The following is a 19,541-nucleotide window of genomic DNA, read 5'->3' as shown; positions in this document are numbered from 1 at the left end:
GGGCAGTGCAGTTTCTTAAATTAACAAAGCCGTATGTACCTGTATTTGTGCATTCATTGATGGCTTGTTTCTGAAAATTATTTGGTGTGTCGAGCTGGGATAAGGAAATTCTCCAGGCCGGGGACAGAAGACCCATATGAACCATTCTATGAACTGTTCTGATGCACCCTTGTGACGGGCACAGCTCAGTGAAGCTTTGCAGTTTCTCTAAAGTTTGTGCTGTGAGACTACCTTGAAACTACCATTCAGATACCTCAAGAAACAAAATAGTGTTCGAGGGCAGCCTCCCCCACTTAAGAAGTAAATTGTGAAAGAGTTTTGTAAGTGATGTAATGCCCGAAAACCCCCCTTCCTTTTATGTTGCGATGGAATCGGAATGGTGGGTGATGGGGGGTTTGAATGAAACAGGATGAATGAAAAGGGATGCTGAGCGGGAATTTGCCTTTTTTTGCAGAGAGACATTGGTGCATACGACCTGGAAGCCATCCGGCCAACAGTGCTCTCTCTTTGTGCGTCAGTTTCCAGCCTGGCTTGCAAGACCCCGAAGGACAGGTGACGTACAATTCTGCTTTTCTCAGGGGTGGTGTGTGGGTACGGCCTGTGTTGTTAGGCTCGGGCATTTTTTGAATTTCTTTGTGGTTGGCGGTACTTATGTAAACTTGATAAAAGTGACAGTAACTGTTGCAGGCAAGTTTTTGCCCCACTTGTGGACGAACTGTGTACGTTTTTCACGTGCATGTCATGGGAGTTGTATGTTTCAAGCTATCGAGGTGTGCATTCATGATGAATTTAGAGTAACAAAAAATTGTGAGCTCTTCCACTCTGGAGGTGGATGACCAGCGAAGTTTTTTAGCCCACGACTTGGGTGAAAGGTGTGAGCAAATATTTTTTCTCTTGAGTGTTGACGGTGTCACTCTTAAGGAAGACACCTACGTGCATGTAGACACATTTATTTTGACTTTACCACTATTGAAAATGGGGCCTGTTGATAACTGACCTACTCAAAATGAGTATTCAAGTGATGAGATGTATAGGCTTGAGGTCTGAGTAATGTTTTGATCTTGAAAGTGGTGTCTGTTACAGTGGAACCCCGATAATACGACAAGAGTCCGCGAAAAAGCGTCGTATGACCGAGGTGTCGTACGATCGGGGTGTGGGTAAATGCCGGCCTAGTAGTCTGTCTTACACGACAGGTGGGCTAAGAACTTACTTAATCTACTAAGCTTAGCGTGTTCTCGTGTGATTTGTGAACCTTTAGCTAATCCCAAGTGTTTAAAAAAAGAAACTCCTACGTTGTGCCTTCCTCCCCTGCACGGCGTGAGCTAGCCAGCCAAGCACTGCGCGCTACGCGACACCCGAGCCATCTGGCGCTATTTACAACCTGCCAGCCCCATGCCTTGCGCGCGTGAGGTAAGGCCGATGTGGTCGAGAAAATTGAGAGGGGAAAAGTCGGGTGTGAAACTGCCAAGCCCAAGTGAAACGAACGATAGTATAAGGAGGAGATGGAGAAAAAAAACGGCATTCCCGTACAGGATGGCGGCACTCTTTGAACGGTCCCGTGCTTTCGGTATTGGGTCGAAGTGCTCAACACATAGCTGTTTTCGTTTTCCACAAGACCCAGCAACGCGAAATGAATAAGATGATTTAAACTTTGCAAGTAAACCGTGTTGCGGCGAAAATTACAGCGCGATCTTGCTTCAGTGACTTGCTGCGGTGGCCAGCCATTGACCCAAAATGACAGTGCCAACGTATTTGTGTCTCCACCCTTGCGGCGGACGCGTGTGAATCGAGGCAACCCAGCAAAGAGCTCTTTGCTAGGTTGGAGTGACGACGCGGCTTTGAAAGACACTGATAAGCAGAGAGCAGAGATGTAGGGAGAGAGAACGTCGTGAAAGGAAGAAAGTTGAATCGAGCAGGCAGGGAAAGCGGGTGTTCGGTCATCGCCGTGGGGTTGCGTCGTATGTGTTTTCGCGTTTGTTGGCGGCTCGATGGGAGCTTCAAGTTTACAGTCCGCCTGCCACCGGAACTTTCTTGCAGTTGGCGCGTTGCCGTACTGCTGCCACCTGGGGTCATCGAAGGGAAACCCTACTCACGAGTACCCGCCTGCTTGCTTGCATCTGTTCCGCAGGTGGTCTGGCCCGTATACAGACCTTTGCACATCAAGCAGCATCAAACGGGGGTTTAGAATGAAGAAAGGTTGGGAAGAGGCGGCGAAGCGGCGTAAATTATGCGAAAAACGCCAGTTTATCCGCGCCAGGGTACGTCATCTGTCATATGAGGCGGACTGCATGCACCCGAGTGTCATGTCATCGAGATTTTTAATGCATTGTTTCTATGTGGAGTTCGCCGGGACCACGGTGATCCATTGTAAGAAACAGGTCGTTGTAAGTGCAGGGGACGTGTCTGTTGAGGGTGGCCAAGCGGGTACGCCGAGGGACCGCCCCGGCAGAGCACACAGCCCTGAGAGACTCACACACACTCGATGCTTCCAGCAGGAACATAACCCGCCCTGGCGGGGAGCCTGCTTTATTAGCGCACCTAGAGTGCTAGTTTGTCCACTTATGATGATGGTCGCCGTGGCGCCATCTAGTCGAGACCCGACACACTACAGTATCAGCGGGGTTCCACTGTATTAATAAATCTACTCAAAATGCATATCCAAGTGATGAGATGTATAAGCTGAGGTCTGAGTCATGTTTTAACAGCGTGCGATTTTGATGGTGACCGTGTGCTGTAATGGCACACACACCAAGATGTTTGTTTTCCATCGCCTCATGCTATAGAACACCTCACGCTTCCAAGATGTGTGGAGCCTTGAGAGTTCTTAAAGGAGTACTTACACGAAACTTTCGTGTTACGTTTTTTCGCTGCTATGGGTGCCTACCAGCCCACTAATAGAATGGCACATTAGTTGGTCGATTGCATAAGCAATCATTTGCAGCATCATTTATTCCTGTCAGTTTCGGTTTCGACAAAGCGATCGCCAAGCAGCCGCCATGACAGGAGGTTGCCCGTGATGCCACCATTCTTGTCGCACCGCTGCCGGGCTTGGACGCACGCGGAAGTGAGCGCACGCGCGCACCCAGACTGGCCGAGGTCTTCATCTCAACACACCTGCGCAGCATGACATCAGTGCCAAAACCATGACGTACACATGGCGTAGCACCGTGCACCAACCTCGGCCAGCACGTCGGCTATGTCACGGGAGCCTTGACGGCGGCAGTTTGGGGCAAGGAGCAGATGATGTCATGCCGGCCCTCTCTGGTCTTTCTCGTGCAGGTGAAGGTTAAAATGGATTTAAAGTATGTGATACTGAACGGTTGCTGTTGAAACTTGATGGGAGGTTTCTCCTGATAAAAAGGGAGCATTTCATAGTTATCTCAGCTTTTAAATTTCCTGTCACTACTCCTTTATTAAGACGTGTCTGCAGCATGTTCTTCTCCTGCACATACAGTACAAATCATGCAAAGTGCATGTAAGTGCATGAGGCAGCGTAGCTGCCAGTGAATGCATTGCGGTCCCTACCTGTCGGCTGCCTCAGTGAGCTTGCAGTGAGCCACCATACGTTTTGTACTGCCGCCTGTGTAAAAGCGTCCGCATTGGTGTTGTGGTGCAGGTTGTGCCAGGCTGAGGTCGCCAAGAAGACGTCGCTGCTCCTCCAACTCATCACCAGCACCGAGAGCCGCACGCCCGACAGTGCAATGCAGACAGCCTGTCGCAACATTGAACTGCTGTCCATGCCCGACGACTACAGCATCACGGACCTTGAACTGCTGGCCCGCTCCTGTGCACAGAACACTGTCTTCGGCGATGGCTTGAGCTGAGGTCCGCGTTTGGCGTCGCTTTTCGGTCAAATCTGGAAGCCCGTTGTGGGTCTGGTTTGCAGTGAGCGACTGCTTGCGAGCAACCTTGCGCAGTTTCTCGTTGCGCTTCCCAGCAAGCGCAGCAAGTGTTTAATATTTTTCGTTCGTGTTTATTTTCACATTTCGTATTAGCTTCATTACTCCATGTTTTTAAACAAATGACTTGTTGGCATTTTTTTTAGCCTTCTGCAGTGTACTTGATATGGGGGACTGATTGCCTGTGGAGCGATTTTTTTTTTTTTATTGAACTGTGATTGCATGAAATTGTGCGGTGTCTGGACATTGAAACTCTCAAGTCATGGGTAATTGCATGAACGTTGATTGTTTGCTGTCAGTTCAGTGTCATTTGAATTTTGGAATGGATTGCATTGCTGAGCAAAGAAAAGAGATGTAATGTGTCAGTTTACCTTCCTTGTGTGTCTTTTTTTTTTTTAATGTGGCTTAGCTTGGTGCTACCACTTATATTCGGGTTGCTGCAGAAAATTTCAGCATAGTGTCCAGGTGCCTCTGATCTTCCTATGGGTTTATGCCTCAGTATGTTGCTCTACAGCCAATCATTTCTTAAGCACGTGTAAAAACCTCTATGCTGCAGAGTTTTTTAAATACTGATTTCCTGTAGTGAAATAAGCTTATCGTGAGAACAACCTTCGGGTGTCTGTCTTGTGAAGTTAGGTGGAACTGCTTCGTGCCTGACACTAATAGGAATCTGTACAATGCTAGAGGGAACAAGAATGCGAGACAGGTGATTTGAAGCAAACTGTCGCGTATATAGAATGGCTAAATGGTGGGCTTCATTGTCTTGCAAGCATTGTGTAATGAACACTGGAACGGATGCATTCATGATGTGTATAAATATTTGATGGCAATGCTGAAAATAAAGCAAATGGCAGTTAGTTGGCAATGGTTTCAAAACAATCTGAAAAAAATCTCGCAATCTCCACGAAGTGAATGATGATGAGAGGGGCGAAGCTAAAATGCTTATCGGTAAAACCGTGAAACATTCGCCTACACATCATATAAAGACTCGACACGTTGTTATAGGTCTTCTTGACAGTGCGCACCATCTGAATGAGTGAAGGACAAAAGGCGCGTTCGTAGCCATGCTTGCGTCTCGGTTTGTAGCGCAGTGGGAAGAGTGCCACGTACCTCCCGTCGTGGCGAGAGAGTCGTGGGATCGAAACCGGGCACCACCGCGTCAATGGCACTCGACACGTTGTTATAGGCCTTCTTGACGGCGCGCACCATCTGAATGAATGAAGGACATAAAGCGCACTCGTAGCCATGCTCGCGTCTCAGTTTGTAGCGCAGTGGGAAGAGCGCCACGTACCTCCCGTCGTGGCCAGAGAGTCGTGGGATCGAAACCGGGCACCACCGCGTCAATGGCACTCGACACGTTGTTATAGGCCTTCTTGACGGCGCGCACCATCTGAATGAGTGAAGGACATAAAGCGCGCTCGTAGCCATGCTCGCGTCTCAGTTTGTAGCGCAGTGGGAAGAGCGCCACGTACCTCCCGTCGCGGCTAGAAAGTTGTGGGATTGAAACCGGGCACCACCGCGTCAAGACCACCACTCCTCGCTCGCAAAGCTTGAGACCCCCCACTGCCCCATTGACAAGCCCATCGACGACGTTGATGTTTGTGGTGATCATGTAGGGGTTGTTTGGGACGATGAGAATTTCCATGGGCAAGTTGGCAAATTCGGTGTGTGACATTTTAGCCACCTTGGCCGTCGCCTTCTCCAGAGCGTCTTGTCGCGTACCCCCGGTACGGGTCTTGAGCTTGCAGACGACGAACGACCTCTTCTTCTTCCTCTCCTCCTTGTTGGGTAGCAACGAACACATTGAATGTTTTGACCTCTTTGTCCAATCTTTGGTTGGCCAATCCCTAGGGGCATCCTTCCACAATCATCATGAGCGGTATGTACACGGCGCTACGAGGGACAGGACAGGGCCCAAGCAAGAGGAGGTTCGCCCCTAAAAGTTGGGTCTTTCTGATAATAAAGTGGCCTGCACTGGACTGAAGTAAGTTGGGATGGGACCTTACATCTTTCTATCCTTAATGGTGCTTTCTGTGGAAATCATGTCAAAGAAAAATGAGGCATCTGCCTAAAATGCAGTCATAGATATGGCTACAAAAGGCAGCTATACATTTTTCTTTAAAAGCTCACCGTAAAGTTCCGAGAAAACGCACTCCCCTGATACATCGGCCACCACCTTTAGTGGTGAGATATTCAATTTCCAGTAGTAAAAAATTCCTAAGATCACCCACCTCTTAAAATCGCACTAGCTTGGACGCCTTCTAAAGCCCAGCCCTCTACGGAAATGCCCCGCGGCTGCAAACACTGCGAATGTTGCAGTTGTGAACAATAGAGGCGCAACCTATCCAGCTTTTTTACTTGATATCACCGCAGTTTTGGTTGGCGGTGTGGCCACTTTTTTGTATTTTTTCGCACCAGATTTGAAGGTTCGCCCACCCCGTATTTTTCACTTGATATCTCTGTAGTTTTGGTGGGCGTTGTTTCGGAACTTTACGGTTATTGAATAAAAAATTGGCGCAGCTTGCACTAGTGGTGCAAGGCTGGAGGAAGAGCAGAGCTGGTGGCCCCTGAACTTTCGTCGGAGACCCGGCGGTTGCACCTCACATGGATTTCCTAACTGCCGCTGAAAGTTCTTTATGACTGGCAGGCCCGGGTTGCTATGTCCGCAGGCTTTCACATCTCTCCCAAAGTGGACCACGTTGGCACTTGCTGGAACCTGCGGCAACTGGCTTCGCGAACTCTGCGTCTGTAGTGCAACTCTGCATCTGTGCTCCCCACTTCAGGCGTGATGCACGTGAACTTGCGAGTAAAAGAGCATGTGAGAAATCGCGCCACGAACGATGGGCAGAGTGTTCTTAAAGGTCGAGTTGGCCGACGCCGGTTGCTCCTGACAAGGCACTCCTTGGTATTTTTCCTTGGATTACCCCTCCCCCCGTCCCCATCCCCTCCTCCTCCCGAGTTCTTCATTAGGCACAAGCCCACGCGCAAGCCTGCACGACACTGGGCACTCCTCACAAGGTGCACGCTCACGTGTGCTCGACTGGGCTGAGTTTTCTGATAACGCTCCACGCCGGAACTACGAGATTGAACAGCTCTGCTGTTAAAAATTTGATTTGGCCCTTTTTAACTCGCAAGTGTTCCGTTAGAGTCGGGCGCTGACCCTCTCTACTTCCTGCTCGCAGCAGCAGCCAACACCCAACCATGCGCGCAAATGTTATGTTCATATACCTACTTAATACAGCCAGGGTGGGCCTACGTTTTATCAACATATATATATATATGTATATTACAATTCACGTACACCTGAAATGCAGCTGTACGGACAAGGTGGAGGTCAATGGCTGTCTGTTTTGTATTGTAAATCTGTGCAATCAAGGGCTTTACTTACGTGGAGAAGAACAATAGTGGGAGAGTGGGTCTCGCCAAACACTGGCACACGTACCACTGAATGAATTGTTTGGTCTTGTGAAGCTGAGGCCCACGAAGGAGCTGCAGACCCCAGCAGCGTACGCAGTTACTTTGCAAGAGGTGCTTGCGTACTTTCGACAAGGTGTATTATGCCATAAAAGAATTGCAATGCAATCACGCAACACAAACAACGCCCGTGTGATGAGATTTCACCACGTGTTTCAGCGCGGTGCCACTTGGCAAACTCTGCGACAAACGGACACCCACCGAACGCCTAATACAGCTTGACATGCACAATACGATCACTGAGCTTATGGAGGCTCAGTACACAAGTCAAATCATGCGATTGTCAATGACTGTTACTGGCAGGCAGGTCGTTGAGGATCTCTGCATCGCTCTACCTTCTACTAGTGTCACTAGATAAAGGTATCTTATCTAGTGACACTACCCCCACCACTGAAAACAGAGCAAACATCCCTCCCGCCTGGCATCGTAAACTCATCGTTAAACCTTTGCCCCGTAATATGCATCCTGACCGAAACTTGGGAAGAAGACAAGCCCGGGAACAGCAATAACAAAACAATATGGCGCCCGTAATGGCGTGTATTATGTTGACGCCTTCACTTGAGGGCACCTGTGCGGTTGCGGTCCTGCATGAGGGAACACAGGTGGATGGACTATCAGTGAAAACAAGCAAAATTGAGTTTGCCGAAGAGACGACTATAGCAGCCACTCACTATGACGCAATGCACATAATGTCTGCTTCACAACAAGCTTACCGAAATTTCATCAGGGGTCTGGTAGCACTCCTTGATAGAAAAAAATTATCACTAACGTCAACCCAGAAATATCTGACACCATAAAACAGCCTGTATGGGTACCTGGCCACCAAGGAGTGGAGGGGAAGGAGGCTGCGCACACAGCTGCCCGAGCGTCTCTCCCCCGGCATTCCTCTGACTTCCCGAGCTCTGACCCATACCTTACCCGCTAACCACATTATCTGATGTCACGAGATACCTGCGCCTCGGTAAGCACGTGCTCCCAGCGCCCACCAAGGGCCTGATAGAACTGAGGAGCGCCATCTTCACAGGCTGCAGACGTGATCACTATACAGCCCCGCAAGGCGCAAACGCATCAACCGGTAGTTCCTGTAACTTCTGTGGCCAGTGGGCACATACATGCCATATGGTATGTGCCTACCAATATAATTCAGGGATAAAAGCTAAAGCGAAGCCAGTGAGGGAGGGCTGGTATGCAGCCCTGTCCGGCTGCTGGGACCTGCACGGAGTCTCAGCGGGCTCTCGTCCAGTGGGCACGGGCGGTGGCCTCGACCAATGGGATCCCGGACTGTGGAACACCACCCACGCTAGAGAGGCTTAACAACCTCTCCCTCCCTTTAACTCTGCCTGGTACATTAATTTTTCCTCTTCCTCCTCCTCTCCTGGCAGCCCCACATTCTCCACAGGCAAACGACGTCAGCATTGCAATGCCACTCGGTGGACTGTACAATGGATAAAACATTTCTGCTCCTCCGTATACGTGACTTGCACCCGTCTTGACCATCTCTCGACTAATCAGGATTTTCACATCCCGCCACCAATGCTGGTTGTTCTGCAACGCGAACTGCTGTGATTTCACGTTAAGAAGCTGACCAATAGCAACTATCCACTCTGACACGTGAACCCGGTATTGACGCAAAATTGAAAATTGCATGCATATCTGCTTGTTTTGCTGCAAATGGCATCGAACGACCGTAGTGTTTTGGCTGCCGCACCGCCTGTCCCCGCACTCCTCCTACCTTGTCCTTTCCAATCACCTCGGTACCCCTCTTGGCTTTACTGCCCGGAGGCGAACCCGTCTTCTCTACTATCCCTCCAACATTCCGCCATTTTACTCTTTTTCCGGAATGTTTGTCTTCTGGCCCATCTCCCTTACACCAACCCTCTGCCACTGCTGCCTTTTCTGTCCCCAATTTTTCTTCCCTAAAATATCCCCTACCTTTCTCCTCTCTCCTATTTCTTTTTTACATCCTTCCTTCCTACCACCTTTCGCCCCTTTCAACCCTTTCCCCTATCTTACATTGTTTTGTCCCGTAGATGCAGCTGACGCTAGCTGCAGACAGATGGTGAATTTATTTCTTAGGTGTGGTGCCCGATTAGCGTGGGCTCTTGGACAGCGGCTTTCAGAAAATGGCTGACAGGGCACACGAGCCAGGGGCACGTGCCTTGACGCCATCGTCCTAGGCTTATCGACAAGGTACGTGGACGATACATGGCATGTGTGGCTGTGGGAGATTGCACAAAGCACGGGACCGATTGCCGACACCACCGGCACGGGTTACACACGTCAAACGGGATATCCACGCGACATTACCCTCCTGCGGCTCCTCCATTTCCCTTTGCCACTGCCAGTTTTTCCAGTCCCTCCACGCCTCCCCTCGCATTTTTCGCTCGTCCATTCCTCGACTGCACCCCCTCCACTACATTTTCTTTTAGTTCATGGAGGAAAGAGGGAGGAGGAGATAGCCTTTATTACATCAGGAAGACGCTAGGTCAAGTGGAGGAAGCGGGAGTAGAGGGTGGGAGGTTCGTAGCTTGGGACATCTTGAAAATAAACCGTTCAAGTTGAGGAGAAAAGAAGAGGTTTAGTCTAAGAGTCTCTCTCCTTCCTCTCTTCCATTACACTCTCCTTCCCCTCCTCTCTGCCTCATCTAATCTCATCACCAATTCTCTTAATATTCCACTTCATCACCTTCAGAGTCTTCACAATCGCCTTTCCACTTTTCCATACCCCTGTATCTCCCCATTTTCTCCGTCCTTTCCCCCTTTGGCTATGTACACTAATCTTCCCCTCTCACATTTGGCTGATTTGAGTGACATGCAAACCGAAATTTTCGCGTTTGGGTAGCTCAAGAAATATTGGTCTCTTAAAAATTGGCCATGTATCTGCTTGCTTTGCGGCAAACGTCTTCGGAAGAAGGGTGCTTTGGCCGCCCCTGCCGTCCAACACAATCCTTTCCCCTCGCGCTCTTCCGTTTCCCATCTCTTCCCATTCACCGCCCCTCCTGCCTTCACTGCTTCACTGCCCGACTGAATCCTTCTTCTTCCATCCTTGCGTCCCTCACTTCCCCTTCCCCATTCATCCTCCCCTCTCCCCTTGCACGTACCCACCTCTCTAGCTTCTTGCTCTCCTATCTTACCGCCTCCATTCATTCCTCGGCCTCCTCCACCTTTTATCCCTCTCGGGTCTTCCCTTTCCCCTCGGGCTCCACAGCTTCTCTAACTACTCTCACCCTCTTGTATTCTCAAACCTCCTCCTCCCTACCGCGCCTTCTGTCTCTTCAACTTCCCTGTGCGCATCCCATCCCTCGAGTCCATTTATATTCCCTCCCTCCTCCTCCAGTTCCCTTCACTAGCGCCCGTTCCTAATGTCTTTCCTCACTCCTCTTCCCCTCCATATTCTCATTTCCCGATTCCCCATAGTTTACTTCCACCTCGCTGTTTCTCTCCCAGACCCCGCTTCCTTTCCGCTACACTTTCTAACGAAGAAATATGTGAAGAACAGGGAAGAAGCAAAAACGGCATAGGTTATGTTCGCACGTGGCGTGCGAATGGAGACACCCGGGCGGATAGGACCTGCCGCACGACAGTGTTCTGTCATATACCACGTACAACTCGGTGCGTGTTCCTTCTTCACAGCCCAGTTATGCGCGCTAAACACAACGCGAACTCTGATCACCCGATCATGTCCCGCCTGCTTCTACTCTGCTTGTATTTTTACTGCTGCGGTTTTTAGACAAGGGGGTAAATAGCTCGCCCCTGTGAAAGGGTCACGTTCGTGTCGGCCTCGGGATATTTATTCTACCTACGCAACACTCGTCTCAATTAGAGCAAGGCAGGCTATAGTCTTTCTTACCGAGGGAGCAGTTCAGACGACTCGTGTAAATTCGGCCCGAATTAATTCGACTTTTTGCTCAACTAGGACGCACTGGAAGAGTTCCCGCAAGCGCCCATTTTCTGATTTGTCATGACGACATTAGAAGACAATCATAACCGGCTGTCCGGTAGATATCGACGCCCAGAGGCCAGAAGATTCCTCGGGCACTTCCATCTGTTTACGTGGTTTGAAAGCTAAAGCCTAGCGGTTATCAGATAAGACTTTCTTACTGCTACATCGTTGTGTATGGAACATACCCAATGAGGGGATCAGCCAAACATCAGTGGTTAGATAAAGAAAAAAAAAACTTCTTATTTAATTTCGGGGCACTGTATAAAGATAACTGAAAGGTGCTGGAAAGCATATACCGTAAATGAGGGAAAAATAACTGAAAAATTTTAAGTGCGAGTAAATAATGCAAGTTATTATACTGAGAATCGCTTAGTAATTTCAATGAAGCTCAGTCGAGTAAAGCGTGGTCGGTAATAAAGGAGGCCTTGGTAGAGAAAACATCCCGTGTTTGCGTCTCTTTCTTGTTTTCTATGGTCTTTTTTTCCCCCGGTAACGATAACGCTCACGACGCCGCTCGAATTTTTGGCGAACCGAGTCGATCACGTTGAGGAAACATCTGAGCCCTTCTCGCGTGCTGGGATGGGGAGGAACCGCATGGTCTCGTACAGGGACATAATTAACGATTACAGATTGGGACGGGTTAAATATAACCCCCCCCCCTCCATTCCTCACAGTATACCCTCACAAAAATGGAAATCTGTAGCATGGCGCCTCTTACAGAAAAATACATTTCCCAATCCGATCATGTACTGTCACCCCGGGCTCTATACGAGCTGATGTAAGCTATGCACAGGCAGGGCAGACCTACGCCATATTATTTGGGAATGTCCCCAGAAGGAGAATCTATTGGTGTTTCGTTATGAATTAAAAGCGAGGAGCAGTGGGAGACCGTCCTGCGCAACTCCGACCCGGACGTCCAGATTCGGGTTGTCCAAATGGCCGAAGACGTGGCCGGAGCCCAAGGGCTTCTGGCCTCCGTCTGAGGCGGGTGAAGAGTCTCCGTCTCCTTTCCTTCAGAGCATTGTCGTACAAATAAATGTTTTTTTTTTTTCTCTCTCTCTCTTTCCGACAGACAGATTAGCCGCACTCCACGTTGCAGCTTTCTCACTGTCGGAGCTCTCCTTCGCGTGCACGTAGTTCTACGCTCGTGTCATCACGTGCGCACTCGTCAGGCTAATTGTTCCATTCTGGTAGGGTGCCTGTTTGGCGCTGTGGTTAGCGCACTTGGCGGATACTATGGCAGAGCCCAATACCCTCACGAACCCAATTTATTTTATCTGTACAGTGGCGCTCGTTTTGGTACCATTCGTGTTGACAACTACGACTACGGTCACTTTTCGCGTTTGGTGGGACACCTAATGATGTTTTCGCCAAATATAGCGCCCCGAGAAGCTACGAACCGTATTAAATTGCTTCCAGCAATACAAGGAATTTGAATCCGTCGGTTTTTGCCAATTCAACCTTGTGAAAAATTCAGCTAAATCGAAGTCACAAAGGTCGACGGTCTCGCCAACTTCAGTGGCGATATAATATGGACGCTGAGGCGCTCTACCTTCTAAGATCGGGTTGTACCCGAAGACGAACAACCCTATTCATATCTCAATTGAACAAACATATACGCACAACTCGGGGGGGGGGGGGGGGGGGGAGGGGGGTAATAGTTAGACGGGTCATCTGGGTAAAAAGACGGGCTTCTACCAGCTCCTCTGCGGTATTGTGGACCTTCAGTTCGAACATGTCCGTGGAGGTGTGCAAGGGCAACTGCAGCGCCGCCTTGTTGGTTTTCCGAATGAGACGATTAATTTTTCGACATTCAGTGGCGTGGAGGTGAGCGAGGGAATACGCGATTCTGTTTTCTCAAACAAACGTGGCTCCTCCTCTTCTCGTAGGTCCGGTCGCCGGAATTAGTTATTCGCTTGATAAGACCGATTATTCGGACTACAGTCTAGTCCACTTATAACAATATCGAAGTGCCTAGGAAATCTCATCGTTATAAACGATAATTGTTATAAGCGGGTTGCGAAATGAAAAGACGGAACAGAGCTCAAAACATTTTATTCGCATGCCAGCAAGGTGGCAATACTACTAATTTGTGGAAAAGAAGCCACAGTCGGTCCCCTTTGTTTGCCGCGTGTGAAGCTAGCGTAAATCTTTTCCAAGAGCATCTATAGGTGCTTCACCTAGTTGAGGTAAATGTCCTTCACGGAAACAAAGTCCCCGAGGGACTGTGTCACGCATTGGGCCTTCTACGAAGACACTACCTGAGTAGGCTGCGCAACCAGAGTTGCACTTTTGCACTTTTGGTGCACAAAATCACCGGATTCATGATATCGTGGCACTGGAGCATTGTAATAAGCGGTTTATTTTACCATAGAAAGAATACAAAAGTTGGCGGTGCCATAGCTGTTCATCGTTATATCCGATATATTGTTATAAACGGTATCGTTATAAGTGGACTCGACTGTATATGGAGATACGAATAGGGTTGTTCGTCTTCGGGTAGAACCTGATCTTAGCCGATTCGTACACACCGAACATGTTTCAAGAGAATCGGGTTGAACCCTATTTCTCCCCGAATGGACCTTGTCGAAGTAGCTATCTGGAAAATCGTGCGCTGACGGTCCGCCGTTCTCAACTAATGCTTGCTGGAAACAAGTCCCGAAAGCACAACTCATTCAGTATTGTCAGGACTGTATACAGCTCGCTACCTCAGGCTGGCAAGTGTTGCGCTGACATCGCTGTGCCTCGCTAATGAAAGCCGTGTTGTCTAGGGAGCTTCCTACCACCCCGTCGGAGGCCGCCTCAACGGTGACCTCAAGGGCTCGAATAAAGTTCTATCTATCTATCTATCCCAGTTGAGATACGTTCAATGATCCGACAGGTCTCGAATGAAGACCGGCGTATGTTGCGCAAGCAGATGATAATGTTTTAATGTTTGTAAACAAGGATGAGCGTAGAATCAATGACCAGCTTATTGTGAATAAAATGTTTCATTTCTTAGAAGTTATCAGGTCTCTTTATTGTCACCATTACTGATTCACTTCCAAACAAATGCCAAACTTCGGAGAGCCTTTTCTAGAAAAACCTGGTGTCCCCCCCGATTACCAGCTTGAAGTAACACCAATTTTAACGCGTTAGAGTTAAGAAGATCGTAATAACACTTCAAATAAACTCTGCGTATTAGCACATCTGTAGATTTAACCCGAAAAAACCGGAAATTCGGCATGGTTTTGCAAAAAACCCGATTTCCCACCGTTTATCAGTTTAAAAAATAGCACCCGATTTCTACCCCCCGATTTCAAAAAAATATGAAACCCGAAAACAAACAACCCTAAACATGAATGGTGCATTTGCTTTATTGCGCTGTACTCCTGTGACCATCAAGCGGCGTGTGGCCTTCAGCTACAGGCAGCTGCCAGAGGCACGACTCCTGAGTAATGCTGGCTTTCCCGCGGAATTGATGCCTTCCATGGCAGGACGCTCGATTAAAGAAGCAATTTCAGGGAGCCAGACAGGCTTGATTCAGCTTGTACGCAAAAAGGCGTGGCACTTAGTCGTGCCATACGCACACCACCTGTCCCACCGCCTCAAGAAAGTAGCGGGAAAATGTGGCATCCAGGTTGTTCTTCCGGCGCCAGTCGAGCTTGCACGCATGTGCAACACTGTGAATAATGAAGCTGCTAAGGCTTCAAGAGAGCATGCTACATGTTTCGGGCAGTGTAAGGTCGTTGTGAAGCATAGCGGTCCACTATAATGTGGAAAATCATGCGGAAAATCACGTGGAAAAATTGAGAGAGCATCGCGCTGCTGTTGAGTCATTGGCGGGGGAGGACATTTGGCAGATCACTACCGGCGCGCGGTGCATTTGAACGTTTGACTTTCAGGGCGCCCGCGTCCTGTACAGCTTTGAAAATCAACAAGACAACTTTTGCAGGCCTTTCGTACCTGCAGCGAACATGATGGATGCGTGGGCACCCTTTCCCATGGCCTTACATACATAGGAAAAGAAATTTCAGCAGCAATCGAATTCCCCGTAAAAGCTGCGCCATCCGTCTGTTTCTAATGGTTTCTGCGCAATTAAAAGTATGCTTTTCTTCCGTCGCCAGTAAACCCCAGTTGATGTCTAGCGTCTCGTCCTCTGTAAGTGTTCTTTCCTGCGCCTCCGTCTTTTCGCGCTTTTTACCATGTCAACGGATTTGAGCGTCACGTGTCGAGAACGTTGGGAAGCGGAGACATGACGTAGCGTTACCGTCGCTGCGGACGCCGTCACGTGTTCCACGAGACTGGCTGCTCCTTTCGGCCGTCACATTGTTTGATGCTTGAGTGCCACGAAGACGCGCTTTTGAATAGTGGCTTTCTCACTTCTAGCTGTTTTCTTACGTCGGCGTCTAACAGGGATGAACGTGCAGTCAAAAGCCACCATCTCGTTCGTCTTGTTTCTTGCTTGCTGGACTGCTCGGTCTGGAGGCAAGTTTCTACATTTAATGCACTTCATGACTTCCTCAAAGGTTAAATGCTGTTTTGTGTGCTGTTTTTTTTTTAAAGAAGGACATATGCGTCACCACATGCAGCGTTAGCTTTTTGCTTGTCCCTCTGTTTGAACCCATCTCAACAACTTTTATTTTGTTCCGAATGTAGGTGTGTAGTCTTGGAAAATGACTGTTTTGTTGGTTCAAGCAGCACATGCATGGTTCTAACCTGACAACGCGGTGTAGGAGAGAGACAAAACGGAGACAATTTCAGAAACTTACAAAACTGAAAGATAATGAAAAGAACGTGAGGTTTATTTGAACAGCAAACATGATGCAAACACTTCGTCGTGCCTTCGTCGTGAAATGTTCTGACAAATTTTCGTTTCCCGTTTCATAAACAGATTTCATGGGGCCAGCGATTGTAGCTTCTGGACTGTCCTTAGATATGACATGATGAAGTCCTTGGAGGTAGACAGCGCTGGAATAGGGCGAAGTAGCAGTCGTATTACTCAGACAACTTTTGGATTGAATGTATCCCGGCATTATTAAAGTGGCGGGATTTTAATTTTCAAGTATTGCGGCCGACGTTTGAACAGAGGCGATGATGAGCACGGAGAGCTGCATAAACACCGACGCACACATGAAAAAATGCCAAAAATTAAACGTAAACAAACTGAAAATAGCGAAAAAAAAGGGCACACGATGAGCATGAACAAAATGTGCACATTCTCAAACAGGATAAATTATGATTATGGACTTGCGAAACAGGATATGCAAGCAATAATGAAATGGGGCGAAAAGAGATGGCGCCATATTTTGCCGCCAAATTCTCGTCACGTGGAACGGTTGTCACATAGGTTGCAATTGATTTTCAAATTGAATTGTTGCGCCAGGGCCAATTTTGGCGTGGTTGCATGCATTCGAACGGCGTCGAGACCATTAAGACAGTGGTCGTATCCACGCTGGCATGAGTATACATGAGCCGACACTTTCGGTTCAGTACTGAGCCTGCGCAGTCATGCCGACTCCGCTATGGTGACGGTCGCTCTAAAACACGGTCCTTTTTTTTTTTTTCCTTTTTTTTCCTAAAAGACCCTAATGCCTGACGACGACTGGTGAAGGCGTTCTAAACTGAAGCGAACCACTAGTTCGTCGTAAAAGGGGGTGTTTAGTGCAAGACTAAGGAGGGGCTACCACTGCATGTTCTCGCGTGCCGTGTGCGGCAGCCAAAGAAACGCTCATCGATCAGCGCCCGAGAAGCAGAAGTTACGCACCGAAGGCTCCTTTGCGCAGCAGGGCAGCGCGTCCCTGGTAAGTTCTCACGTGCACATTTTACTGTTGGCGTCCAATTTGATGATAGGGAGGAGCTAATGCTTCTAATCACACTCATATCGGCCGAGAAAAATTTTGATGATTCTGTCTGTGATTGAATTCTTGCATTTTTTTAAAGTTTCCAGGGTGACTCTAAATTCGTGCGTTGTAGTGATTGCGTCACAAAAAAATCCGGGATTTGGTGCCATTTTTGCACTCGCTCAAAGTTGTAAGGAAACTAGGAAACCCCTCTGTACAAAAAAAAAATGTAAAGCGGGGATTCACTTTTTGTTGGCTTTGTGTCAGTCGGCTCAAATATAATTATTCTACTTGGCCAACCGCCTTTTAGGGATAAAAAAAATTCTAATTGCACCTGGATGGTACATTTTTCGTCTTTGCACTACCGCATATTGTGGGTACTAAATAGGTTTCGGCACTTTAACAGCTGTTACCCGCGGGACGACAGAGCGTACGAGGCCCATCCGCATGCAGGAGTTCCTCCGAGGCCTTGCACGCCACACCCCGTCCGTCATACGATCAAATCCCAATGGTCGGTACTACTAACAATTAGAAAATCCCAGAAGGAGGGGCTTCCCGAAGCCAGGTGCAAGCGCAGACGTAGTGGAGCCATGAAGTTGATTTACTTCAAATTGGAAAGCCCAGTCTGCGGTAACTCATGGTAACGCCCTCATGAACCGCGACTCATAAGGCCTCAAAGGCTGCAGGAATCCTAGGGCTGTTTCCATCGAGCTAACCGTGTATGATGCCTTCGGCGTAAGTGTAGTCATCCGGAACAACGCAAAAATAAAAATCAAAATTCACGGCCGGACTACGGCTGCGCTCGTACCACCCCGAGGACGTTTCCCCCCAACTGTGAGTCGTGCGAGCAAACAAGCCTGGCCGTCAGCCTCGCATCAGGCCTCGCATCAGGGATCAGGCCACAGGGCTGGTGGTGTTGAACGCCTCTCCGGGCTCTTCCTCTTCCGCGGCCTCCGTCGTCTGGTGGCTCCTCTCCTTCTCGGCCAGCTCTTCCATGATCATCTTGCCCTTGAACTTGCCGGCGTAGTTGCCGATCCACGGGTACCGCGCGGGGCAGACCGAGCAGGTCTCCATGTAGCGCAGGTCCCCGAACGAGTACTCATCCGAGAAGGGCAGCGCGCACGTCGTGGGGATGTTGCAGGCCGGCTCGCGCTTGGGGCACGCCCAGGCCTCGAAGTCGCGCAGCTCGGCGGTGCGCCGCGGGGAGCGCATCCAGAGCAGCGCCTGCTGCATGGTGACGAACCAGGCGTTGTCGTAGTTCTTCAGCACGTGGTCCACGAACCGGTGCAGGGCCTTGGTCTTGATCTTGTCCGTGAACCAGTTGACGTGGAAGTAGAGGCCCAGCGGGGCCCGGTTGGTGCGGTAGTGGCGCAGGAAGTTCTCCAGCAGGAATTCGAACACCGTGTCCTCGTCGTCGGCGAAGACGCACTGGTCGGCGAGCACGCAGCGCCCGCCGGTGCCGTCCTCGCTGTACATGGTGTTCAGCGGGATCTCCCAGACGCCCGGGTACGAGTGCGTCGCGCAGCCCTTGTTGACGCAGTGGTGAGGTATGCGGTAGTCCAGGGTGTAGGGCCACAGCGGGACCTTGCTGGGCGGCGCCGCGTACGACGAGTCGTAGGCGAAGGCAAAGTCGTAGATCATGTTGAGCATGGCGTTGCCTCCGGGTTTGATGTACGGGGCGCGCATGCCGAGCACGTTCTCCTTGGAGACGTTGCCGAAGCGGCTGAGGATCTCCCGCATGCCCACCATCTCCTCGGTCCAGTTCTCGTACTTGGCCTTCGCCCACCAGCTCTCCGGACCCCGGTGCCTGCGCAAAAAGAACGGGAAAAGGTGAACGGGTGCCAACGTCATTAGCTGCCGTGGACGTGGCGGCAATCGGTGACAAAAAAGCCAGTATGGAATTGTTTCTTGCCCTGCCCCCCTTCCAATTCTTTTGTGAGGCTCGAAATATTACCTGGACGCGCATGCAATACGACTTCTTTTTATTTTGCAAGCACCGCGGCTTCATACAGACTGGCGAATCAACACTTCCCGTGCTTACTGCACTTTCTATAAACCCCGGAACTCGAACGACAGCCCACCGACACCGGACACCGGAACTCGAAACGAAAAAAAATGTTGCGTGTGAAAAAAGACACGAAAAATGCTACACGAAGTGCGTTTCAGGCGTAGTATATAAATTCCTTTGACCTGCAAAAAGGTGTACATTGGTCAAACCGGAAGATGTTTTAATGAGAGGGCGCGGGAGCAGGATCTTTTTGTTAAAAATATTTCCGGGGGCATCTTTCTATGCATTGCCAACCCTTCGGCTGCGTTCCCAAGCTTGAAGATACAGAATCCTTGGCACGCGCTAAAGATAAATCAGAGAGAGAAATTATCGAAGCCTATAGAATTACTGACTACG

At 49.4% G+C, this 19,541-nt stretch overlaps 2 protein-coding genes across 3 annotated transcripts in view; one reads left to right on the top strand and one right to left on the bottom strand.

Annotated features, from left to right (window-relative positions):
• The window catches only part of Nup98-96 (nuclear pore complex protein Nup98-96), a 79,301-nt gene extending 74,537 nt beyond the window's left edge, over positions 1-4,764 (top strand). For both annotated transcript variants that reach the window (XM_077702701.1, XM_077702700.1), the window contains 2 exons: positions 455-552; positions 3,617-4,764. In XM_077702701.1, coding sequence (XP_077558827.1) covers positions 455-552; positions 3,617-3,824 — 306 coding nt within the window. In that variant the 3' untranslated portion in view covers positions 3,825-4,764. The remainder of the gene's footprint in view (positions 1-454; positions 553-3,616) is intronic.
• Positions 4,765-16,076: 11,312 nt separating this feature from the next.
• Positions 16,077-19,541, bottom strand: part of Cda4 (chitin deacetylase Cda4) — an 87,162-nt gene continuing 83,697 nt past the window's right edge. Inside the window, exon 4 of the mRNA XM_077702699.1 lies at positions 16,077-18,944. Within this exon, the coding sequence (XP_077558825.1) occupies positions 18,032-18,944 (913 nt within the window). The 3' untranslated portion in view covers positions 16,077-18,031. The remainder of the gene's footprint in view (positions 18,945-19,541) is intronic.

Source organism: Haemaphysalis longicornis, unplaced genomic scaffold, assembly GCF_048455015.1.
Source record: "Haemaphysalis longicornis isolate Haplotype H1 unplaced genomic scaffold, Haemaphysalis longicornis Haplotype H1 scaffold_3, whole genome shotgun sequence".
Lineage (NCBI taxonomy): Eukaryota > Metazoa > Arthropoda > Arachnida > Ixodida > Ixodidae > Haemaphysalis > Haemaphysalis longicornis.
Note: the sequence above shows the minus strand (reverse complement) of the source record. Positions and strands in the feature narration are given on the sequence as shown.